This window comes from Mytilus edulis, chromosome 8 (assembly GCF_963676685.1).
Source record: "Mytilus edulis chromosome 8, xbMytEdul2.2, whole genome shotgun sequence".
Classification (NCBI taxonomy): domain Eukaryota; kingdom Metazoa; phylum Mollusca; class Bivalvia; order Mytilida; family Mytilidae; genus Mytilus; species Mytilus edulis.
This window is the reverse complement of record NC_092351.1, coordinates 39,189,293-39,216,931: the sequence shown is the minus strand read 5'-3', so window position 1 is coordinate 39,216,931 and position 27,639 is coordinate 39,189,293. Positions and strand designations below refer to the sequence as shown.

Sequence of the window (27,639 nt, the reverse complement as noted above, 5' to 3'; positions counted from 1 at the left end):
ATTGTGACTGCAACACTTGACTGAATTTAATGATATGCATCTGATTGTAATTTTTCAAGAAACAAACAATAATTTTTTTTATGATCTTTAAAAATTATGCTTTGGCAAATCTAAACAAAATTTCACAAAAACAAAATATAAATATATGGGCGGAGTCTTTTTGCCATATTTGGCGTGTTAACCTCTGAACTTGCAATGCATGTACACAACAGCCGCCATTTCAAACTAAAACACGGTTGTGTGTTTGTTGACAGATTGAGGTTTTAGTGTGTAGAGAAAACCAATTTGCGAATATTGTATAAACAGTCATTTTTTTCTTGTAAGTGATGTTGTGAGTATTATTATTATCTCTAGGTTATTGAAATAGAGTATTTTTTTTGGAAAACAAAAAGCGATTGCAGAAAGACCTGTAAATTTGATTCAACTTGTAATATATATTCATTTTTTTCGACAGACTAGTGTAACAGTTCACAAACATACAGAAAGTTGGTCATTTTACCAATATAATTTATGAATTCTACCAGTATTTCACTCCGGGTCGCTCCAGTAAATATTAATCAGGGGCGGATGCAGGAATTTTCGAAAGGGAGGGTGCTAACCCAGGGCAAAGGGGGGGTGCAAAACATATGTCCCGATACAAATGCATTGATCGGCAAAAATAAAGGGGGGGTGCGCACCCCGGAACCCCCCCTGGATCCGCCACTGTTAATAACCGTAGAGTAGACTGTCTTATGTACATGTATGCTGATGATGTAGTAATTTTTTCAGAAACACAGGAAGGCTTGCAAAAGGGAAAAGACGTATTTACACTTAAAATTGAGAAAGGAAATGGGGAATGTGTCTAAGCGACAACAACCCGACCATAAAGCAGACAACAGCCGAAGGCCACCAATGGGTCTTCAATGTAGCGAGAATTCCCGCACCCGTAGGTGTCCTTCAGCTGGCCCCTAAAAATATGTATACTAGTACAGTGAGAATGGACGTCATACTAAACTCTGAATTATACACAAGAAACTAAATGCAAATTTGTCTGCCATTACGTAAAATCACACAGGTTCCTGTAAACTTTGACATCATAATTTAAAATATTTGACGTCACAATTTAAAAGTGATTGTTGCTTGACGTCAAAAGGTGATTCGGAGTAGATCTAAGGTCATGCAGAGAGATTCAGCTAAATACCAAAAGTGTAAATATGTTTAATCCGAATAACCTTAGATCTACTCACGCAAAAATGGCGTTTCCATTCATGCTGTTGCATTTACTCATGAATTATTTAACCCAAGCTTTTCAAATTTTAACATGTTGATACTGATGACAAAATTGAGGTCAAATTTGATATTGATGATTTTCAATTTCACTGTTCATCACTTATGGTTCTTGTGATATTGCAAGGACACAAATAAATGTTAATAAATCCGGTTTGCTGTCGTTGTGACAGCCTCTTGTTGCCTTGTAGAATTGTTATAACTCCTAGCTGCACGACTTTTTTTATTTACAGATGCATACCATAACTGCAGGAAATCTTCCAAATCAGTGTACATTTGTTTGAATATAGATTCAGGAAAAAGCATCATTGTAACACATTTCTTGTTCATTTCAATAAATTCAGTCAATAATAACAACAACAACAATACTTTATTTTAAGAGGGTTACACAGTTAGCTATATAACTAATCTTCCCTGAGGCCCTCATCATGAAAAATCAAACAAAATGCAATCATATACATTGCATGCATTAGTATAAAAAGTCAAGTATGATAATAGCGTTCAATACAATTTGATAAAATGTGATGAAAAAATAAACCTGATGACATAATCAGTTTTTATACGCCCGTCCAAATTTTGACGGGACGTATTATGGTATACAAATGTCCAGTGTCCGTCTGTCTGGCCGGCGTAAACATGTCGCACCGTAACTTGAGAATGACTAATCCAAATTTCATGAAACTTAATATAGTTGTTTCTTATGATGGTCAAATGATCTGTATACTTTTTGGTGAAAATAAGATTTAAACTTTTTGAGTTGTGGCACTTTATAACTAAAACAGGGGTGTGTTTTTTTCACATGTCGCACTGTATCTCAAAAATGATTCTTGATTATGACTTTAAACTTTAAACACTTCTTAGTTATATTAATCTCAATATCTGTATACTTTTTGGTGATGATTCAAAATTTCATTTTTGAGTTATTGAGTATTTTGTAAAAAAGGGGGAGGTTTTTTTTTACATGTCGTGCCATATCTCAAAAACTATTTATGATTATTGTTTAAACTTTACACATGTCCTTGTTATATTAATTTAAAGATCTGTATACTTTTTGGTGATGATTCAAAATTTTCTTTTTGAGTTATTAGTATTTTGTAAAAAAGGGGGAGTTTTTTTTTAACATGTTGTGCCGTATCTCAAAAACGATTTATGATTATTGCTTAAAACTTTACACACTTCTTTGTTTAATTAATCTAAAGATCTGTATACTTTTTGGTGATTATTCAAAATTTTGTTATTGAGTATTTTGTAAAACGGGAGGGTTTTTTAACATGTCGCGCCGTATCTCAAAAATAATTTATGATTATTGCTTAAAACTTTACACACTTCTTTGTTATATTAATCTAAAGATCTGTATACTTTTTGGTTTTGATTCAAAATTTTATTTTGGTAATATTTAGTTTTTTGTAAAAAAAAACCAGGGTGGGGGGTTTTACATGTCCCGCTGTGTCTCTAAAACAATATATGGTTTTTGCTTAAAACTTTCTCAGAAACTATTTATGATTATTGCATAAGACTTCCACATAAGACGTCGGGCGTATCATGCGCTCATGGCGCTGTTTATTAATATTATTTATACAACTAGGTTGATTTCAATAAATGATCTGTTATTTTATATTTGAAAGAATTAACATTTTTAATATTTCTTAACGGTATTGGCAAATTATTCCACAAAAATTGTCTAGAATACATAAAAGATTTTTTGAACAATTCTGTTTTTTTGGTTTAGGAAATATGAGGTTTCCTTGAACAGCATTTCTCAAGGGGTATGGATTTCTGTCTGAAACATTATGAAACTTGTTTATGTTAGTAAGATATGATGGGGCATCATTTTTAATGCCCTTATAAATGTCATCACAAACTTGTGATATTTTATTCTCTGTTCAACTGTCATCCAGTTTAAGTGATTGAATAAGGGCTCAGAAGGAGCGAAAGGGTCTGTTTCTAGTATTAATCTAGCAGCTCTCTTCTGTAACTTTAATATCCTATTTAAACCCTCACTGCTACAACTACTCCACACTATACAACAATAATCAATTAGTGGCAAGATATAACCATTATAGAATAATTTTCTGCAGACTAGATTTAGAAATTTCTTAATCTTTAATAGTAGATATAGTCTAGATGAAATTTTTGAGCAGATCACATCAATTTGATTTGTCGATGTGAGGGAAGGGTCAATTTAAATGCCTAAAAGACTCACATGTGGAAGATTGTATCACTTGATTGTTAATAGTTAAACAACTCTCATTGTAATGTGGCATTGACTATTTTCATATTACCATGTAGGATATAGTTCTTAACATGATGCATTTCATAAGTTAAAAAGTTACTTACTAATATAAATTACACTTACACTATCACCAAGTTTATACTAACATTAGCAACATGACTGGGTTCACATGTGGAGCAGGATCTGCTTACTATTCTGGAGCTCTTGAGGTCACCTTGGTTTTTGATGGGGTTCATGTTGCTCAATCTTTGGTTTTCTATGTTGTATTTTGTGTACTGTTAGTTGGCTTTTTATTGCTTTTTGCCATGCCATTTTCAGTTTGATTTGCTTTTCAACTTATGAATTTGAATATCCTTTTGATATCATAAATTTTGCCTCTCTTTTTGAAGTAATAATATTATAGATTTTTTATGCTTATTTCAGAATTTAAATGGATCCCCAGTAGAATTATGAGTTCTGAAGTTTCATCATTGTATTCTGGTAACCATAGCAATGCTATACATAGTTACTCAGCCCTACCAACACTATGTAAAGCTGCAGAAGATTCCATGAATAATAAAACCGGTGATTACCAGTTTGACGAAAATAGTCAGGTACTTGTAAAGTATAATTTATAAAGATAATAATAAAACTTGTGGTATGATAACTAAAAACACAACTATCAAATAAAAAGCATGAGAATGTAAAAAAAACCACTGTCACACCTAACATCAAAAGGTCACTCTGGAAATTAACACCAAAGGTCACAATGTTAATAAACATCTAAAGGTCACAATGTTAATAAACATCTAAAGGTCACAATGTAAATAAACATCTAAAGGTCACAATGTTTATAAACATCTAAAGGTCACAATGTAAATAAACATCTAAAGGTCACAATGTAAATAAACATCTAAAGGTCACAATGTTCATAAACATCTAAAGGTCACAATGTTTATAAACATCTTATTTAAAAGTTTACACAATGCTGTAATCAAGAATAGATATTGAAAGAAAAATGTATTTGATGTCATGAACACATATCAAAGGCCAATCAGACAGCAATGTAGTAATACCAGGAAATCTTTAAAAGAGACAGACATACACATACCCAGAGGGTTATTTTAGTCAATAACACCGAACAATTAAAAAAAAAACACTCTGAGCTCCTGGCTTGAAAGTGACACATTTAGTTTTTATTGAGCTAATTGGTTAAGTTGGAATTCAACTCCTCCTAGGACTTTGATGTTAATACAGAAAGACAATATAAGAGATAAGAGAAGATATATTTTATTACCAATAAAGGGCCCACAAGGGGCATGTAAAGACTACATTTTTAAGGAAAAAGAACATTGATTAGCATAGATACATAGGCTATGTATCTATGCTAATCAATGTTCTTTTTCCTTAGCCTATGTATCTATGCTAATCAATGTTCTTTTTCCTTAAAAAGCTATTAGCTATATATAGAATTTTTCAAAATTACACAGTTACAATACAATTAGACTGTAAAAAAGCCCTTGGTTTTTAGGGATGACATCAAAAGATCGATGTAGGATAAAAAACTTAAATCAAATAGTTTGGGGGTGGGGGTCAACATGGCTGCAAGTTTTGTTAATCCAAAATCGATTTTCAGTGAAAAAAACTACATGTATGTGAATTAAGTTGTTTATCCTACATTGAACTTAAGTTGTCGTCCCTTAGTATATGATATATTAAAATGACAAATATAGGTCAGTAAAGAGCTTAGTGAACATCCCATCAATGTAGTATTTTATTTTTAACATGCACGAAAGCAATTATTTTATTAAATATTGGAATTCTTTTGTTCAATTTAGGCTACAGTGTATATTTCAGAAAGTTATATGAAAAGAAATTAACTTTTATGTGGTATTCTTTACCTAATATGTGATTATTCTCTAAGATTTGATTCATTTTACAGGGATCAGCAAAAGAAGGAAAGAAAAGGAGGAGAAAAACACATTTATGGTTACATAGACCTAAGCAGAGGTAGTTTTTAAGTTAAAAATAAATGATCATTGACGAAAAAAGTACTGAAAGAATGAAACAATACCTGCTTTTCAATTCCAATTTATTTGAAAATACCTCATGTACCTGATGACAGAACTTCTTATAAACCGGTTTTACTTAAAAACCTGTACCATATACATTTGTAGATAAACACAGTACCTAGGAAAGACACTCTGTAAATTAATCATCAATATATTTATACATTTCTCTTCCACTTTCACTAAAACATCCACTCATAGATGAAATTTCAAACTGCAAATTGTTGTTTAGAGGCCAACTGTAACCTGCTTCTGGGTGCAGTATTTTCTAGCTGTTTTGAAGACATTGGTGACCTTTGTGTGTTTTCTGCTCTTTGGTCATGTTGATTAGGTTATTGTCTCTTTGTCACATTCCCCATCCAATTTTCAATTGTATTAAGGTATTAAACATACTTTTAAATGTAAAATTGTTTCGTCATCAGTAATTAAATGTTTTCAATAGATTATCTCAAACTGTAGTTTACAGTAAGGTAATCTTTCAGAGATGACACTATTTTTATGATTTTTTTTTCAGTACTGAGGAAGACAGCCGTAATGGTCATGACCAGATCTGTTGTTTAATTGACAACACAAACAGATGTACTAATCATGCTGGTAATGCAAGCTATAGCAAGAGAATACAGAAAATAGTTCAGCAGAGAAAACTGAAACTGGTTAGGGATGATAGTGTAAGTCATTATATAAAGTTACAGTGGATCAGTATTTTTCGTTGGGTGCCAATTTTGGTGGGTTTCGTGGATACAGATGAACCACGAATTCATATGTTTAACAAATAACAAATTTTCTAAGGGTTTCGTATGCAGAGATTAGCAAAACCACGAAATTAAATATCCTCGAAAATGGAGGTTTTCTTCAATCCACAAAAAATTGATACCCATGAAAATAAATGAATCCACAGTAATGTACAATATACAAAGGTAGTGTACAATATACAATATACAAAGTTAGTGTACAATATACAATATACAAAGGAAGTGTTCAATATACAATATACAAAGGTAGTGTACAATATACAATATACAAAGGTAGTGTACAATATACAATATACAAAGGTAGTGTACAATATACAATATACAAAGGTAGTGTACAATATACAAAGGTAGTGTACAATATACAATATACAAAGGAAGTGTACAATATACAATATACAAAGGTATTGTACAATATACAATATACAAAGGTAGTGTACAATATACAATATACAAAGGTAGTGTACAATATACAATATACAAAGGTAGTGTACAATATACAAAGATAATCTACAATATACAAAGGTAATCTACAATATACAAAGGTAGTTTACAATATACAAAGGTAGTGTACAATATACAATATACAAAGGTAGTGTACAATATACAAAGGTAGTGTACAATATACAAAGATAATCTACAATATACAAAGATAATCTACAATATACAAAGGTAATCTACAATATACAAAGGTAGTGTACAATATACAAAGGTAGTGTACAATATACAAATATAATATACAATATACAAAGGTAATATACAATATACAAAAGTAGTGTACAATATACAAATATAATATATAACATACAAAGGTAGTATACAATATACAAAGGTAATATACAATATACAAAAGTAGTGTACAATATACAAATATAATATATAATATACAAAGGTAATATACAATGTACAAAGATAATATACAATATACAAAGATAATATATAATATACAAATGTAATATACAATATACAAATGTAGTATACAATATACAAATGTAATATATAATATACAAATGTAATATACAATATACAAAGGTAGTGTACAATATGCAAAGATAATATACAATATACAAAGGTAATCTACAATATACAAAAGTAATATACAGTATACAATGGTTATGTACAATATACAACATGTACAAAGGAAATATACCTTATAAATATGAAGATAATACAGAAAACCTACACTACATGAAAATCATAGAAGCATTTGACCCTTCATTCAATTTATGAAAAGATAGATAAGAATTTGAACATGGCATGATTGATTTGCTAGTTGAATGACATAGATCAATTCGATGGTCATAGTCATATGTAATAAAACTATATCAAACCTGCAATTCTGACATTGGCAATTGTAAAAGATTGGGCACAAATACACTCCCAACTAAAGTTTTGCTGTTGGAAAAGGATTACAGACAGACATGCAATAGAAAATGCTTTGTAACATACAACTTCTTTGCTATCCATATAATTACAACTACTGCATCTGTCATGTCTGTTTGGAATTTGGAATATATTTACTTATCTAGAATGCATATATGAATGTGCATATAACACTTCTGTAAACCTGACATGGAATTTTATAATCTTTGGCTTTGCAACTGTTTTGATTTCTGTGCCACTGATAAGTCCTATGTAGATGAAATCATCTGGTGTACCAAATTATCATGGATGAGTTTTTCATCAATGTTTCTCTCCACAGGTTTCCCATATCTATATCTGTGATTACCATAAGAATGTTATACAGAGTGTGAGAACTAAACGGAAGAGGAAAGATTCAGAAGACGATAATGGTTCTCCAGATGGGGATGAGGATATTCCAGAGGTATATAAACATGTTGTAAAAGTCATTCTGCAGTGATCCCAACACTAATTGAAATAGGGAAAATATGTTTTAACTGTAATATTAATCCATTCTTATTCAATCTGTCTTGTTACCCACTCTGAATTAAAAAAAAGTATCAATTTTCAAATGAACAAATCTATTTCTCAATCCAAAGCAAATTTTGGCTGTTTTTTTACCAAATGAACTTATAGTAAAAGGATGAAGAGCAGGCAGGGAAAAGGGGGTGTCTTATTTGTGTGATTTACTCCTTTAGTTTTCAGCTCCGATCTCTGAAACTAAATGTTGGTCCATAATGTAGAAGAATTGAAAAATTAAGAAAATATTTATATCTTTACTAAAAAAAATAAAATCTAATACTGTTGATTGTTTAGCGTTTTCTCTAAAGGAAGTTCGCTGCTCAGTTTAAAAATAAATAACTTTCCACGAGACACGTATATATTGATAGGGGATTAATTGAGGAATCAAAAAAGCAAAAAAAATATAGGGGTCAATGTGCTTGTTTTCGAGATATTAGCTATTGGAATTTTGGCGGGAAAATGTTCTCTCTTGAATTTTCATAGCTTTATCATTGACCAGTTAAAGGTCTCAAAAACTATTAAAGAATAAATAAAATTTTGTAAAGCTTTTACAAATAGCTTAATTATACATGCAAAACTAGAGGATTTCGAAAATCTGACAAAAAAATCCAAAACATGACAAGCAAACATCCTTAAGTTGTGATTTCATATTGTTTTTACATTATCAGGACACTGATGCTATTTTGCTGTCAAGTTTCGTTAATATTGTGGGATACCAATTTATGTGCATTTTGTTTATACTGGTGAACCAAAAAATGAAATGTTGAATGAATAACAAATTTCCTAGTCAGTGATAGTCTTATATTCAGATTTCGTCAAAACTTAGAAATCAAATATCCACAAAAATTGATTTCCACAAAAATAAATGAATCTACACTAATTGCATAAATTATATTCCTGGAGCTGTACTTTTATATAAAAAATAAATTTATCCAGAACCAAAGCATTCTTATGATGTTCAATTTATAAGTGTTAAATGATTAGAAATTAAAGTTTATTCTTCATCTTACAATATCAAGGATAAAAACAGACATGTAAAATTCAGAGAAAGGCAATGCATAATTGTAGAATACTGTGGATTCATTTATTTTCGTATGTACCAATGTTTGTGGCTGAGGAAAACTTATTTTCATGGATATTTTATTTCGATGTTTGGGCAAAGTTTGCATGCATTCCTTTAGAAAATTGATGTTCATTGAAGATTTAAATTTGTGGTTCCTCTGGACCAACGAAATCAACCAAAATTGGTATCGAAAGAATATTAATGAATCCACATTATTGTACTAACATGATGTGTCAGGTATGGGAGATAACTCTGTTCTGATCCATTGTAGATTGACTTCTTCCAAATGCCTGTGAACACGTTAAGAAGATATAAAAGACATTTTAAATTGCCAACAAGACCTGGTATGAACAAGGCACAGTTATCAGATGTAAGTTTATTTTTAGTTATAGTAAGGGAAAAATATCAGATATCAGATTTTATCTTAATCTTTAAGTAGTTTTGTTAAGAATTGTTCATTTTTAGCTCACCTGGCCCAAAGGTGTCCGTTGTCCGTCGTCGTCGTTCATCGTCGTCGTCCTGCGTCCGGCGTTAACTTTTACAAAAATCTTCTAAAATTGTTCATCAGGTCAAGATCTATCTGACCTGAAATTTTCAGATGAATCGGTCATTACGTTGTTAGGTTGCTGCCCCTGAATTGGTAATTTTAAGGAAATTTTGCCGTATTTTTGGTTTTTATCTTGAATATTATTATAGATAGAGATAAACTGTAAACAGCAATAATGTTCAGCAAAGTAAGATCTACAAATAAGTCAACATGACCAAAATGGTCAGTTGACCACTTTAGGAGTTATTGCCCTTTATAGTCAATTTTTAACCATTTTTCTTAAATCTTAGTAATCTTTTAGAAAAATCTTCTCCTCTGAAACTACTGGGCCAAATTAAACCAAACTTGGCCATAATCATCATTGGGGTATCTAGTTTAAAAAATGTGTCCAGTAACTCGGCCAACAAACCAAGATGGCCGCCATGGCTAAAAATAGAACATGGGGGTAAAATGCAGTTTTTGGCTTAGAACTCAAAAACCAAAGCATTAAGAGCAAATCTGACAGGAAGTAAAATTGTTGATCAGGTCACAATCTATCTGCCCTGAAATTTTCAGATGAATCGGATAATCGGTTGTTAGGTTGCTGCCCCTGAATTGGTAATTTTGAGGAACTTTTGCTGTTTTTTTGTTATTATCTTGAATATTATTATAGATAGAGATAAACTGTAAACAGCAATAATGTACAGCAAAGTAAGAACTAAAAATAAGTCAACATGACCAAAAAAGTCAATTGACCCCCTAAGGAGTTATTGCCCTTCATAGTCAATTTTTAACAATTTTCATAAAATTTGTAGATTTTCAATAATATTTTCCAAAGAGACTACTGTTATAGATACAGATAATTTAAAGCAGCAAGAATGTTTAGTAAAGTAAGATCTACAAACATATCACCATCACCAAAACACAATTTTGTCATGAATCCATCTGTGTCCATTGTTTAATATTCACATAGACCAAGGTGAGTGACACAGGCTCTTTAGAGCCTCTAGTTTTTGCATTCAAACATATTTTGATATAGATCCTTAATGCGCAACATATCAGAATGGGAGCAGTTCAAGGATTTAATTTTGATTAGATTGATCTTTTTCTACCCACTAACTTTAAAATCCCTTGGAGTTGGGAAATGAGACTTACAATGATTAGCCATCACTTCTGGAAGGGTTTTTTCGAACAAGGTTTAAAGTCAAGGTCAATAACAAAGTTTAAATTAGTTCCCCTTGTGCATTAATACCAAAAATTGTTTTTGTTCTATAAACTTCTTTTAAAGTTAACAATAAATTGGTGTATTAGTCAAGATTTTGCCTTTGGTGAGTATAAGCTAAGTTGATAGATGGACAGGGCCTTCTGTGATAAGAACATCATTATCCTCTTGTTTATATTCTTTGATTGATAAATGGCATAACAGACAAATCGATCTCAAGTTTTTCTATCTATCAAATTAAACATATATACAAGCAAATAATAAAACACATATTAAGGTTTATGTACCCTTCTGTAGCCATTTTTGTACGAACTTTTCAAACTTCAATTGTATCAAAACTACAGATATTATGAATAATAGAGATAGGCCATTTTGTACATATTCCAAGGGGATACTTGATGCAAAGCATTATTTTTTACTGTTCCATTGCATTTAATAGAAAAGATGACTTTGTGGCAAATAAATCAAGATTTTTATAGAAAATCCACAGCCTTTATCCTTGTACTCTCATATTTGGCAATTTGATGACTGATAGATATAGGATTATTGCATGCAGTGCTAGCATTGATTTCCTTAAAACAAGTTTATAAATGTAGTTATTGGTTAAGACAAGTATAAATATGGCCAAAATCAAGTACACCTTTTAGGGTGCGCTCGACTTTAGTGACTCAGCACGAGGTGTTTTGGAATTTACAGGTTACTCAGAACTTTTTGTAAAAAATAAACACTAGCACATCATAGAAAATCAAGTGAGTAATTTATGTTTCAAATTTTATAACAATAATCTCTGTATTAAAGGCTGTGGATTTTCTATAAAAATCTTGATTTATTTGCCACAAAGTCCTCTTTTTCTATCAAATGCAATGAAACAGTAAAAAAATAATGCTTTGCATCAAGTTTCCCCTTGGAACATGTACTAAATGGCCTATCGCTATTATTTATTATATCTTTAGTTTTGATACAATTGAGGTTTGAAAAATTCGTACAAAAATGGCTACAGAAGGGTACATAAACCTTAAGATCATTTTCATTCAATCATAAGAATAAATTTCAGAAATTTAAAGAACCAGAATTTTTTTTAAGCTTGTGCATTAGTTGGGGAATTTTAAATTGGATTATTGTCTCAACTACGACGAGAGTCATAGAAGCTAAACTAAGGTGTGCTTGTTCTTGCGTTAACATTAAAAATTTGTGAACAGGTTAAACAAGTGAGACATAACCATTATTATTATCTGTCTTAATGAAATTGATATTACAATTTTGTTTAATATACTTCTTTTTCTTTTTCACAGATAGTAGCCAGGCATTTCAAAGGTATTCCAGTCATAGAAAAAGAAGCGCTGACGTACTTCATTTACATGGCAAAGAATTACAAAAGCAGATTTGATCAGAAACATTTAGAAACTGTTCACTAATGAATATATATCTCTAGATTTTCATTCAATGTTTTTGTAATCTTCAGTTTGACTGAATTAAAGCTAAATCATATTATCATTTTTGTTTACATTTCAAATTTAAATTTTCTGTCCTTGTTTTACTTGTTTACTACTAAATCTGAGGATATATTAAATAATTTACATTTTTGTCGCTAATGATCATTTGAAAATCTACCCACACGAGCATTTGTATACCAATATATATACATTCTATATATATATTGTAAAGTTAACTCTACTGAAGTCTATCATTTGCATTTAGCTACATTGTATATTAAGGAATAAAAAGCTTTATAATATCAGAGGATGCTTGTTATATCTATTTAGTACAAAGACATACTAAAAAAGGTTTTCAACATGTTCAGAGCTGCTTATTGCTAATAATATATCTTCATTGGATCAATAATATAATTATAATACCAACTTTTCACATCCATTTAGGCTTACTTTTAGGAATACATTTGTGATCATGGCAGATGCATGTTATGATTTCCAAATACATTATATACATGAAAATTTCAGTATTTTTTATTAGTAGAATTTGGTACATAAGTACTTTTAGTAATACAGTGCTGTATTTCAAATTCATAGAACAATAATATGAGGATAGTAATAAAATAAGGGGACGATCATGATGCATAAGAATCTTATTGTTTACTTAACAAATATTATTATTGACAACTTAATGCAAGTTCTCGCCAGAGTTATACATGTATCCTATTGGTCAAGTTACTTAAACTTTTGTATGTTCTATTTTCCCATTGAATAAATAGAAAAAGTCATCTAGGGCCAAAATGATATTTTTTTTGGAATGATTTTTGTACCGTATGATAAAGTAACAACTAATAAAGTAATTAATAAAATTTGTAATGAAAAAAAAAATGTCTATTTTTTTTCTGAAATTTTTATACCCTCGAGTCTCCTTAAATGTAATGCTAAAAGATCTTGATGCAAGAGTGAAAAAAAGACTTACTTGATTGAGTTAAGCCATTTCAATTGATATTTTGGTAAGGATGAAGGTTGGTACCTATTAAAACGTATAAACCCACGGCATTTGTTTCCACCTGTCCTAAGTCGGGAACCTGATGTTCAGTAGTTGTTGTTTGTTGATGGGGATCAGGTTTCTTGTTTCTTATATAGATTAGACTGTTAGTTTTCCAATCTACATGATTTTACAATTCTGGTAGCCATTTTTGGGGCCCTATATAGCTTGCTGTTTGGTTTGAGCCAAGGCACTGTTTTTGTCCTATCATGGTTTTTGTCGAGCCTGCAACTTTTGTTGCAGAAAGCTAGACATAGGGATAGTGATCCGGCGGCGGCGGTGTTAGCTAACTTCTTAAAAGCTTTATATTTTAGAAGGTGGAAGACCTGGATGCTTCATACTTTGTATATAGATGCTTCATGTTACGAAGTTTCTGTCAGTCACATGTCCAATGTCCTTGACCTCATTTTTATGGTTCAGTGACCACTTGGAAAAAAGTTCAAATTTTTTGTAATGTTGAATTCTCTCTTATTATAAGTAATAGGATAACTATATTTGGTGTGTGCGTACCTTGCAAGGTCCTTATGTCTGTCAGACAGTTTTCACTTGACCTCGACCTCATTTCATGGATCAGTGAACAAGGTTAAGTTTTGGTGGTCAAGTCCATATCTCAGATACTATAAGCAATAGGGCTAGTATATTCAGTGTATGGAAGGACTGCAAGGTGTACATGTCCAACTGGCAGGTGTCATCTGACCTTGACCTCATTTTCATGGTTCAGTGGTTATGGTTAAATTTTTGTGTTTTGGTCTGTTTTTCTCATACTATATGCAATAGGTCTACTATATTTGTTGTATGGAATGATTGTAAGGTGTACATGTCTAGCGGGCAGATGTCATGTGACCTTGACCTCATTTTCATGGTTCAGTGGTCAAAGTTAAGTTTTTGAGTTTTGGTCTTTTTATCTAATACTATATGCCATAGGTCAACTATATTTGGTGTATGGAAATATTTTATGATCTTTATGTCAGTCGCCCAGGTTTTATTTGACCTTGACCTCATTTTCACAGTTCATTGCAGTGTTAAGTTTTTGTGTTTTGGGCTATTTTTCTTAAACTATAAGTAATGGGTCAACTATATATGTTGTATAGAAGCATTGTTAGTTGTACATGTCTGCCTGGCATGGTTCATCTGACCTTGACCTCATTTTCAAGGTTCATTGGTCTTTGTTCAGTTATCTTGGTTAATGTTAAGTTTATGTGACAGTTGTAATAAAGCTTAGCTTTATAGTTAGGACTATCAACATAATATCAATGATTAGTATAGAAGGCGAGACATTTCAGTGTGTGCACTCTTGTTCTTTTAAAAATTGTGACTTGGATGGAGAGTTGTCTCTTACCACATCTTCGTATATCCATAGCTAGATTTGTCTTACTTCTAATTACATGTACCTTGTTGGATATTTGACATCAAATTTCAGATTTTTTTATGGTTACAAAAGTGTGAACTTAAATTTTAAATGTGCACACAAAATGTCAGGTTAATGCTTACAAAGGTTAAGATGCCAGTAGAACAGCCTGCACAATCTTAACTATATCTCTCATTTTGAGCATAAAATTTCCCTAAAAATCTTGCAAATATGTTCCATTAAAAAAAAAATTGAGATCGATCTAGAGTCGGTGGTGTAAACTATTTGTATAATGCCTCATATTTCTGTAGATCATTTCCAAGGTTCATTAGTAAATGTTTACAGATACTATAACAAGAGGTCAACTTGTTTCTGGTGTATGTATTGAATGTCTGGTTAACATGAATAACAGGGTTCATAGAACCTGGATCTTGTTTTCATGGTTCATTGGAAAATATTTAGTTAATATAGAGATCTGGCTTTTTCAAGATACAATAACAATGGGCCTCTCTTGATGGTGTGTGCAGTGATTGCAAGGTGTACATGTCTAACTGACTGACAGGTTTCTTTCGACCTCTTAGTCATGGTTGATTGGTCAATGTAACCTCAACATGGTTTTGTCAGTTTATCAGATACTATAGTATTGCAAAAAGGTTAACTTTATTTGTTGCATGGATTGTCAGGTAAACAAGTATTATATTGACAGAAATAAGTGTTTTCTGTTGGGCTTTTAATTGGTTAATCTGCAATGCAGCATGTTTTTTTTGGGTTTTTTTTATGAAATGGTTGTGACAGACTTGATTTTAGATATCAAACTATTAAAAGTATGAAAACTTGGAAAGGAACTTGTAAGGAAAGTCCATGTCAAGTTTAGTTTCATTCTGTCAAGTTCTGGAAAAGGAAACTGATTGCAAAATCTCACTTGACCTTCAACTTAGTGTTCTTATTATGCCTGTATAGTCTTTAATTTTCCAGTGGTTCCTGCAATCTTGTGATGGTTTTTAATACAGAGTAAGTTGTTAGTTTCAGATATGTGGCTATATCGATTAGATTCATTGACCAACTTGTCTGAACTTTGTGATGTGTATTAAACTGATGCTTTAAGATAGACTAGGGTAACAAACTATGATAACTATTTAAGGGTGTTAATGAAATTGTACTCAATAAGCTGAACACCAAATCCAGTAGAATCTGAGTACCATGATTATTATAACTTTATGACCACAAGGCTGTACAGTATAGAGGGTTATTTATGCAGGGTGTAAATTTTGGCTTATTTTCACGACAAGAACAAAATCACCAAAACAAATTCCGCCAACTTAAGACAGCACATGCAAAGGTATTGATAAAAGTTTTGGAGCCGCCAAAATATTTCCTTATATAATGAAAATCGCTAAATTTTACACCCCCATAAATAACCCCCTATACGGTATTATGCTGATGGATACCATTTCAATTCATATAATTTGTATTCTTTACCAATCCCAGTATCTAGTTTACAAGTATATAACACAAACAGACAGCTTTATAATTTATTATAGTACAGACTAATGGTTTGTGTTCCATAATGTCACAATAAATAGCCAGCCAGCCTATTCACAGGAGTGTTTTTTTTAAGTCTACAGTTTGTGCAGTTTCTCGTTCAGTGCTAATTGTGCCTTGGTCAGGTTAGCTAGATAAACTACCATCAATAAATCCTACAAAAATAAAGGCAAATTTTTATTGTCACAGAAATTCAGTCATTATTGTCATTACTATTCTATTCTGTACTTCGAAACAAATTGCCATACATAAAAGAAAACAAACAAATAACAAAGCAGGGATTGAAGTTGGCATTGTAGCTCACATCTTATATTTTGTACCCAATAAATATAGTTTTTTAGGGGCCATTGGCGAGTGGGCCCCTGTTAAATTCAAACCCTGCAAAGAATTGATTCTGAAATAATATAAGAGTTATTCCAGAATTGAACAAAGATCAGCAGTCACCTCTTTTTTAATCTGATGGGTTGTTGCTATCAATAAGAAAGAAAGCCTGAATAATCATAATTAAAAGTGTACCCTATTTTTAATTAAGTATAACTCAAATACACTCATAGCAATGCAAGTTCAGATTCTTGTTAATTCTACCAAACTGTTACATATTCCATAGAGTAGTTCCACCCTTTACCATGATAAATCAAGAAAATTCTTAGTCTACCAAAAAATTTACTTTTTTTAATCTAATCATGCCAGTATAATTATCCCCCCTTCTAATAATTATGTATTTTACATATATCTATTGAAAAGCATATCATATTTAGACACTGTCTGTTGCATTTTTGAAAATCCTAACAAGCAGCACTTTTTGATACCAAATGTGTATTTACCTTCATGCTAGCATTTAACATTGTATCAAATTCATCTTTGTCTATCTGTGGTACACTGTCCATTAAATCCATGAGAAATCTTCCTACATTACTGTCAGCAGGAATCTTGTTAGCCTAGAATCAAAAAGTATTTTCTTGTCAGTTATTACCAATAAAGATGTTTATTAAAGTTTGTCAAAACAGTTGTTAAATGATTTGGTGTAAAATATATTTTTCAGAATATACTGTCTTTCTTCCATCACAATTTTTTTCACTTTACATCTTGAGCCATAAAATACTGTCACGGGTGTGGATACTGATGAGTCTTTTGTATATGAAACGCGCGTCTGGCGTATATATTAAATTTAGTCCTTGTATCTATGATGAGTTTATTATTATCGTGGTTATCAATTTCCATGGATTAAGGGAAACTTGCATTTTTGTGGATATTTTATTTGATGGTTTTGTCGTTTTCTGTGTACAAAGCCTGTAGAAAATGTGTAATTCCTTGGAACATTTGAATTCATGGTTCACTGGTAGCCATGAAACCCATAAAAATTGATATCCAACGAATAATAATGTATCCACAATGGCTGAATGTTTAACAAGAGGCTGTCACAACGACAGCAAACCGGATTTATTAATATTTATTTGTGTCCTGGCAATATCACAAGAACCATTACTGATGAATGGTGAAAGTGAAAATCGTCAATATCAAATTTGACCTCCATTTTGTCATCAGTATCAACATCTTAAAATTTGAAAAGCTTAGATTGAATGGTTCATGAGTAAATGCATTAACGTGAATGGAAACGCCATTTCACAATCTTTCAAGAACCATAACTCCTGAACGGTAAAAGTCAAAATCGTCATTATTGAACTTGACCTCTAATTTGCCATCAGTAACAACATATAAAAATTTCAAAAGCTTTGGTTGAATGGTTCATGAGAAAATGCACGGACACGACTGGAAACACCATTTTTCAATCTTTCAAGAACCATAACTCCTGAACGGTAAAAGTCAAAATCGTCATTATTGAACTTGACCTCTATTTTGTCATCAGTAACAACATATTAAAATTTGGGAAGCTTTGGTAAAACAGTTCATGCGTAAATGCACGAACACGACTGGAAACACCATTTTTCAATCTTTCAAGAACCATAACTCCTGAACGGTAAAAGTCAAAATCGTCATTATTAAACTTGACCTCCATTTTGTCATCAGTAACAACATATTAAAATTTGGGAAGCTTAGGTAGAACAGTTCATGCGTAAATGCACGGACACGACTGGAAACTCCATTTTTCAATCTTTCAAGAACCATAACTCCTGAACGGTAAAAGTCAAAATCGCCATTATTGGACTTGATCTCCATTTTGTCATCAGTAACAACATATTAAAATTTGGAAAGCTTAGTTAGAACAGTTCATGCGTAAATGCAGGGACACGACTGGAAACTCCATTTTTCAATCTTTCAAGAACCATAACTCCTAAACGGTAAAAGTCAAAATCGCCATTATTGAACTTGACCTTCATTTAGTTGTCAATAACAACATATTAAAATTTTAAAAGCTTTGGTTGAACGATTCATGAGTTAATGCACGGACAACATTTGATTCCCGCCCGCCCGCCGTACATCCCCAAATCAATAACCGACATTTTTGTCACAAAAATCCGGTTAATAAAAAATCAAATGTACTACATACGGAAAAGTGCAAAATAATGGATGGATAGTCTTTATATAAATATCTCACACTTTATTCTTTTTTCCTTGAACCTCCTTCCCTCTACATCATCTAGATATCCCTGCATTATACATAATATAACCATGAACCATCAATTCTTCACAACACTGTCTAAATATTTCTACATTGTAGCAAATTTATCTTTCTATAAACCCCATACTCACTAAATTATCCTCTATACATTCCTGTGTTATAGCTAATCTATCATTTCATAAACCCCATACTTACTAAAATATCCTCTATATATTCCTGTGTTACAGCTAATTTATCTTTTAATGAACTGCAAGCTCTGGATACTTGTGTCAAGTCAGATACCATCTGAACAGTTCTCTTAGGATTATGTTTTCCCTTTTGTATGAGGTCAACTGTAAAATACAAATTAGCATTTATTAAGAAATTAGACATGCAAGAATATGCTTGAGGCTTTTCAGAGAAAAATAGCAGGTAGCATGTTTCACAACACTTTATTTTATACACTAACAACTGTGATGTTTTATTTCCATGTGTAACAGAAATGTATTTGCTTCCACCCCTGTTCCAGACGGGAAAAAGTGGTATAGGGTGGTCAATCCTCCAATATTTTTTCTTGAAACTTTCTCATAAATACAACTTGTTAGTTTAGGTACCTGTATTGAGTCAGGATACAAAAATCAACAACTTTCTTTAAGTTTAAGTTGAGTTCTTGTATATGGTTAAATATTTGTAAAGCATCAATGTTGATCTTAATAAGTAGTAAATTATCTCCTTTTTTTAATGAAACAAGAGTCATAATACATATTAAAATAAAAATTCAAAAAATAAGACAAAGAGAACCATAGCAATTAATTGTATGTGTTGACTTCAATGAAAGCAAAGGATAAATATGGATTAATTTTGTAAAGAGTAAGGACAATATTTAACTTACCACCAACTCGTTCAGGTTCATAAGCTATCATTTCTACTTGAACTGGTGTAAACATAGTTCCCATGGTTTTTCCTGGAACTCCAATTGTTGAACTAATAATAAATGATCAACAGTACAATGTTTTTAAGAATATAACAAGTGAAATAAGACAACATTAAGGATCTGAACCTTAATTAGCCATGTGCTTTGCAAAGCAAATGTCATTGTTCTGGAATAATTGAAACTAATAAGAAACAAGTCCAGTTTTTTTATTGGTTGAATTTTGGCACTGAGTATGATAATCATGTGGCTGTAAGGATTAATGTATTTGGGTCTCTGAGATCAGTGTGAAAATTTGAGTTTCTATGACATTGTATGATGAGTTAATATGAACATTAAATATATGAATTGTATCCGCTCTAAATGCTCTCAGAACAAAATGTCTTCTGTTACAAAGCAAAACAATAATTGTAGACTAAATTGACTGGTACCTACCTTACATAAGCTTTGATATCCATTTTAGAACTTTTTAGACTGGTATCAACAGTTAAATGTACTGGATTTTTAGATTCTCTTGTATAATATTCATGGATAAGTACAGAGTGCTCAGACACTTCATTCCCTGTAGAATACCTATAAAATATTTATTTCATCTTAGGTATATAAACCTCATTAATTTCACTCTAGAGAATTCAATATCATGAAGATAAAAGAAAACACAGACAATATAATATTTCAAGATACATAGACATGATAGAAGTCCAAGGACCATAACTCTGCACAAAACCATCAGACTGGAACAAACTACAAATGTGATCTTTAAAGTGTCATGATCAAACTACATAACAAATATCAAATCAATATTTTGAAGCATAAAAAGAAGAGTGGAAAACTGATTAAGCAGTGATTGGGAAGAATGTGCGCCCTGCGCCTATAGCGCATATTGACAAGAAATGGCGCATACAGTGACAAATGTAAGCGCCCACGTGGTGCACGATATTTTTCACTTCGTTTAGATATCGTCAAATGGATTTCCGATCATGTTCCGTGCCGCCATGTGTGTGTACACAACTGTGTAATGTTCCTCCAATGATAGGAGTACTTATATATTTTTGGAACGTCTCAGGTGTTTCCCTATGATAATAGAACCATGCGGTTTAACGTCTCGGGTGTTTTCCTATTGTAATAATAGAACCATGCGGTCTAACTGATAACCCAAAAAACGTAATTAACCATCATTCATGATATATTTTTTTTGTTAACAACTTTAAATTTGTAAACTTTGGCTAGTACAGACAAGATTTAACTCTAATAATAATCTCATTTAGTTTAGCTTGCTATTATTTCGATTGAAAAAAACCCAAAAGACTTTTTAGGAATATAGTTTTTGTCTCCATAAAAGACCCTTAACTGTCATGTTTTGGCCTTTGGCTCGTTTTGACATTTTGTAAACATGACTTATTTGTTGTATTGTTCTATGAATTAATGGTACTCTATACTGTTATTCTTGTCACTGTGATGAAGTTATAATAATACAAGAAGTACAGAGGAAATGCCTGAAATGTCCTCTGATACGGAACGTCTGGAATAAGTATGGTATCGACGAAGACCCAAATTTAATGTACAAAAAAAACCATGAACATGAACAAGGCAACAGTAGAAGTTTAAACATTGTAAATAAAGGTTAACTTAAATATTGTTCAGGTTGGAAGAAGTTATTGTATATAGATTGAAATTGAAATTACAAAATCACAGGAACAATATCCATGATTTTATTTAAAATCATAAAGGTAAGTACCAACACCTCTTTGCCAAATATACTGATACTTTTTTGTTTACAGAAGTCAATTCAAATGGCCCACTCATTTGACAACATGGCCCATTGAATTTATTTTTGAGGGGCCCTGGGCCAATAGTGAAAAAAAACCTTCCAGATCACTGATTAAGAAGCATAAAAAAAGATTGGAAAACTGATTATGAAGCATAAAAAAAGTGTGGAAAACTGATTTGCTGGTCTTACAATGGATAAACAGACACACATACTACTTCATCAGTAGGGGACAAATAAACATGCACAACTAAACTTACCATCCAACTATGACTTCTGAAGCATTGACTTTTCTGTGAAGTTCATACATGTTTCTAGCATATTCCAGATCAGCTGCAACCTACAACAAGAAAACAACCTTAATCTCATGATAAAAACTAAAGTGTCTATGTTCTAAATTAAAATTTTAATATTGCAACATAAAACTTGATGCTCTGCAGGGCGCAGCTTTATATGACCGCAGAGGTCAAACCCTGAACGGTTGGGGCAAGTATGGACACAACATTCAAGCTGGATTCAGCTCTGAATTTGGATTGTGATTAAATAGTTGACACAGCATAGGTTTCCGACACAGAATGAATGTGGTCTAATGAACTTAAAATTTTTTTTTTGCTTTTGAGCAATTCACTATGCTGTTGAATATTAATCCTCTCATAAAGAAAAAGAATGTTTTTTTTTATCTGAAATCTAAAATGAGAAAAATTGACCTTAGTGTTAATTATTTTACCAACTTACCTCATCCTCAGATTCATTATGTGGAACTGCAAAACAGTTTGTTACTTCTAATGATCCTTTGTCATATATTCCTGAAATAGAAGAGAATCAAACACTGAGTTTTGTACTTTATTTGTGTTTTGAGGTTACAAACATTGAGTAATAACATTTGATTTAGGCCAGGCGCGTAGCTCCCTTTTCGCAAACATACATGTGCGTGCACATCTGCATGCTGAGCAAAAAAAAAAATTTGCTGTATTACGTCAGTTGAAATCATGTCTATGAACCCTAAAAAAAGATAGGTTATCATTGGTAGCCTTAATGCATATTCATCGTAATTAATTAGCACTGTGTATAAGATTCATAACATTCGTTTGAGGCTAATAAAAAAAAATGTGTGTTTCCTAATGCATCTTTAAAAAAAGAAGGGGTACACAAATGTAGGTACATTTGTAGGTAGGGATTATTTTTTATTTTACAATATTTTTACATTGAGTGCATGAGACTGAGAGGGACATTCTGACTTTAACCGTGCTTATAGAAAATGACATAAAAAACTTTAAAGGTACGCTATTTTAGAGCTTTAAAAATGAGGCAAGTAATGGGGGTACCTTCATGAAAAATAATGGTAAATATTCTTGCCAAATAACGTTTACGGTAATTTTTGATGCATGACGATAAAATGTACTTTCTTGTAGACCATAAAAAATCAACTCATTTTGACGCATCACCTAAATCACCAAAAAATTATGACACTAACGATAATTATTTGAATTCTAGTCAAATCGGCACCTGGTTAAATCGGTACCTGGTCAAATCGGCACCTAGTCAAATTGGCACCTGGTTAAATCGGCACTTGATGTAGTCAATTCGGCACCCATGTAAAATTTGTTTATATATATGTTGTGTACAAGATGTAAGTTTGTACAAATTATAATTTGTACAGGGTTTCTGTACCAGTTATAAGTTTTTTGACACACATTTTCTTACACCAGGTGATACAAGTTTATCTTTAAAAATGTTCTAGTTCAATGTTTTAAATTCAAATTTATATGCTTCAACCTAAAATTTCGTGCTATTCTCCTTGTCCTCACAATGGAAATGAGGATACCTGAATAGTTTAAATTCTAATTTTAATTTTCTCCTGATACCATATGTATATCCATAAAAAGTCTTTTTGTGGTCTAATAATGTTTTTGTATTAATTCTCACTATTAGATTGTATCATATAGTTGTGAAAATATGACAGAAATATGCGAAACAAAAGCCGGTGTTACATTGTGTTCAGCAGTTCATAAAACACTGATAACATGCACAAAAACTCTGTACAATTTATAATTTGTACAACATTACAACTTAATCTCTGTATGGTGAACCAACGCCTGTGTGAATAATTTCGATAGAATCCCTGAAGAATAAAACATCAATAACTCTACCTGTTTACTGTTGAGTTAAAAAAAATATTAACTATGTACTTGATTAAAGTTATTAATTAATTGAAAAGAAAATTTATCAAAACATCAGTCACATAATCCAACCCCCAAAATAGATCATGATCGAATTTATACATTTTTAGAATTATTTATATATATCTGGAACTATTATGCTAGTATACTTAACTTACCAACTTAGCATAATAGTCCCAGTCCCATATATTATATCAAATATTATTGGATGCCGAATTGACTTTAAATAGGTGCCGATTTGACTAGATGCCGATTTGACTTGTACCCGGATCTGGGACCTCTGACTAATCATGATAAGGATATTTTGACGAGTCACAGTAAACTTTTAACCAGTTTGACGCTAACGGTAGCCAAAAATAACTGTTTGACCCTCCTGAATATGCATTGTGCACAAGTTTCAAAACATTTGGTTGAAGCAAACTAAAGTTAGACAATACACCTTATCGCTATTTGTCCGCCATTGCTGGAAATCACACAGGTTCCCGTAAAATTTTGACGTCATAAAGCAAAATGTCTGACGCCACAATGGAAAAGTGATTGTTGTTGACGTCAAAAGTTCAAGCGGACGGGTCAGCCGGGAATAGCGATAAGGTGTATGAAAACCCAAAATTTCAGCAATTTTTCCTTCAGGAAAGGGGTACAACAGTAAAAGTGAAGCCGCCAATATTCTTAAAATCGGGTGATTTATTACTTGGTATCATATTGAACATCAAATTACCGTTGTTTAGGAAAGTTGGAACGCATACAGAACTTGGCATATGCTTTATAAACGTATAAAATGACAGATGTAATTTGTAAACAATGAAGTTTAAAAGCATTTCTTATTCCTAATTATTTTAAATAGTGACTTTGTAATTCATCAAACAAGTACCCAATAATGTTCCAATCACTCTTTTTGCGTCCTCGTTTCGCCTTTCATATGAATCGATTATACTAAATAAAACAACCGGGTGAACCCGGCACACGAGGCTGGCTGCCATATTTGAAGAGAATGCAAACTTAATCAATCGTTTGATAAAATAAAAAAAATTATGCAATGGTTTACATATTAATTCAAAACAAACTTAAACAATTGAGAATATGATTACGAAATTAGTAATCTGAACTAATCTGACAATAAATATTTTAAATTATCATTCGTCAGCCAATGGGATAAAAGAATTTGCACCCAACAAGAAACCATGATGGCCAATGATAACTTCCGGTTTAAATTTTGTATGAAGAAACACCTGACATTTTTTGAAGAATTCCATGTGCATACCGGTTACATACTGAAAATATTGTAGGTAAAACGACAAAAAGGTTAATTTTTAATTATAACAATGGCATAATGAGTATTTTTGTCATATTCCTACCGAGTGAAGGCTTGTCTAAAACTCAAGTTTCAATCATTTTATTTCCTTCTTGGAAGCATGCATGGTCCTTGACATCACCTCTAAAAGAACTAACATAAAACTTTAACTTAGTTTTAAAATTTTCGTACACGTTACGCCAATGTCATAACTGTTGAATGAAAATTAAAAGCGTCGAACCGGCATGATATACATTGGAATCCCCACTGGAAGCCTCTAAGTGGTATTTGGATCAGGATATTTATGGAGCAGTTATTTTATACATTAAACAGACAAGTTAATACACAACTTTGTATTAGCTTAATGCGCACTGTAATAAAAAGTTAATTCAAATATTGTTAAGAATAAGATTTCCTTTTAAAAATTTCCCCCTATAAAGAGCTGCCTACATCAGTATCCATGCATGTACCTTTATATATCATACTTATGTATAGACAGTTATTGTAAAACTCTGTTTTTTTTCATCATCTCTATTTATGTTTAATCATTAGATTTAAGCTGTTTATAGGGCCATTTAATTGAAAACAAAAATTATCCTTATTTTGTACCTTGTTTCATGTTTGTTTGGATTTTCCGTACATATTCACAATGCTTAAATGTAATATTGTCACAGTAAGGACTAATTGTTTATACATGTCATTAACAAGGATTAACCTTTCATTAGTCAATCTGTGTAACTCATTAAGAAACAAGAACTTGAATTAAAATTTTGCAGTCATAAATTGGTATCACATCTACAGATGGTTTCCGGATAATAACTTTAGTATAAGTAAATAGAAATCAATAAAATTTTAACACAATGTTTATAACAAAAAAAGGACGATTGGGATTGATTTTGGGGGTTATGGTCCCTAAGGTTTAAGAATTAGGGACCCAAAGGGCCCAACAATAGCATTTATCTAGTGTCTAAGTATTTCAATTGTTCTGAAATTGTACCACAATGTTTAATACCATAAGTAGAAGATTGAGATATATTTTAAGGGTTATGGGGCAAACAGTCTGGGAAAAAAGGGCCAAAAAGAGGCCAAAAAGGGGCCAAAAAGGGGTCAAAAACAAGCATTTGTGTAGTTTCAAGACAATAAATTGGAGTTATCTTTCTTTGTCCAGAATGGTTGTTGAATCAACTAAAACCAATGCTTTATATAATCTTCTTTGAAAATTGGAGTTATCTTTCTTTGTCCAGAATAGAAGTTGAATCAACTTAAATCAATGCTATATACAATATACAATGCAATATTCACTTTACTACCAACTGATAAATTAAAGCAATCTTTACCATTCAGTGATTACAAGCACTTTGATTACCATTCTAGGGTTATGCCCCTTTACAAGTGGAAAAATTGAAGATTTTTCAAGTTTCTGGTCTCTTAACTTAAGTTTGTCTCAACTAAATTTAATGAAATGTGTATATAATGCTTATAACCTCTTAACTCAGTTTAAGTTCAATTTTTGGCAGCTTCACTTTTACAGTTTCTGAGTTATGTCCCTTTAATCACAATCCAAATTCAGAGCTGTATCCAGCTTGAATGTTGTGTCCATACTTGCCCCAACCATTCAGGGTTCCACCTCTGCGGTTGTATAAAGCTGCACCCTGGGGAGCATCTGGTTAAACATCGTTTATGGGATGTATTATGATCCCTTACTTTAGTTTGCCTCAACTAAATGTTATGAAACTTATGCAAAATTCTTATTGCCACTAAACACAGATCAATTTTACATTTTTGGTGGCATCACTTTAACTGTTCTAGAGTTATGCCCCTTTTAAAATGGAAAAATTGCTGAATTTTTTGTTTCCATTCTCTTACTTTTAGTTTGCCTCAACCAAATGATATGAAACTTGTACACAATTCTTATTACTGCAAAATACAGATCAAGTATGAATTTTGGTTGTGTCACTTTTACCGTTCTAGAGTTATACCCCTTTACAAATGGAAAAATTTGCTGAATTTTTTGTTTCCATTCTCTTACTTTTAGTTTGCCTCAACCAAATGATATGAAACTTATACACAAAACTTATTACAACACAAACAGATTAGGTCTGAATTTTGGTGGTGATACTTTTACTGTTCCAGAGTTATGCCCCTTTATAAATGGAAACATTGATGAGTTGTTTGTTTCCATTCTCTTACTTTAGTTTGCCCCAACCAAAATTACCAAATGAGATGAAACTTTTACACAATACTTATTACAACACAAACAGATTAGGTCTGAATTTTGGTGGTGATACTTTTACTGTTCCAGAGTTATGCCCCTTTATAAATGGAAACATTGATGAGTTGTTTGTTTCCATTCTCTTACTTTAGTTTGCCCTAACCAAAATTACCAAATGAGATGAAACTTTTACACAATGCTTATTACAACACAAACAGATTAGGTCTGAATTTTGGTGGTGATACTTTTACTGTTCCAGAGTTATGTCCCTTTATGAATGGAAACATTGATGAATTGTT

At 31.7% G+C, this 27,639-nt stretch overlaps 3 protein-coding genes across 9 annotated transcripts in view; 2 read left to right on the top strand and 1 right to left on the bottom strand.

The window, feature by feature from the left end:
• Nucleotides 1–27: 27 nt before the first annotated feature.
• LOC139485520 (histone deacetylase complex subunit SAP30L-like) lies at nt 28–12,768 on the top strand. 4 transcript variants are annotated; one of them, XM_071270058.1, is made up of 7 exons: nt 28–46; nt 3,923–4,092; nt 5,421–5,488; nt 6,062–6,215; nt 7,999–8,121; nt 9,554–9,652; nt 12,323–12,768. In XM_071270058.1, the coding sequence occupies exons 2-7, from the start codon at nt 3,949–3,951 to the stop codon at nt 12,443–12,445; spliced, it is 711 nt and encodes a 236-aa protein (XP_071126159.1). In that variant the 5' UTR covers nt 28–46; nt 3,923–3,948; the 3' UTR covers nt 12,446–12,768. The 4 variants fall into 4 exon arrangements, with proteins under 4 accessions (XP_071126159.1, XP_071126155.1, XP_071126157.1 ...); XM_071270054.1 differs by having other exon boundaries at nt 40–319; XM_071270056.1 differs by lacking the exon at nt 28–46 and adding an exon at nt 195–328.
• Nucleotides 12,769–16,374: 3,606 nt separating this feature from the next.
• On the bottom strand, nt 16,375–25,029 carry LOC139485519 (eukaryotic translation initiation factor 3 subunit F-like). Its single transcript, XM_071270053.1, has 8 exons — nt 24,709–25,029; nt 22,393–22,463; nt 21,918–21,997; nt 20,325–20,462; nt 19,851–19,942; nt 19,175–19,311; nt 17,223–17,336; nt 16,375–16,553 (listed from the first exon to the last, which is right to left on the bottom strand). The coding sequence occupies exons 1-8, from the start codon at nt 24,815–24,817 to the stop codon at nt 16,476–16,478; spliced, it is 819 nt and encodes a 272-aa protein (XP_071126154.1). The 5' UTR covers nt 24,818–25,029; the 3' UTR covers nt 16,375–16,475.
• The window catches only part of LOC139485517 (nuclear factor related to kappa-B-binding protein-like), a 22,247-nt gene continuing 19,594 nt past the window's right edge, over nt 24,987–27,639 (top strand). Inside the window, exon 1 of one of the 4 annotated variants that reach the window (XM_071270051.1) lies at nt 24,987–25,119. The gene's annotated coding sequence lies outside the window, so the exon portion shown is untranslated. Of the gene's footprint in view, nt 25,124–27,639 lie in introns of all 4 variants that reach the window. The other 3 variants (XM_071270052.1, XM_071270049.1, XM_071270050.1) reach the window with 3 other exon arrangements.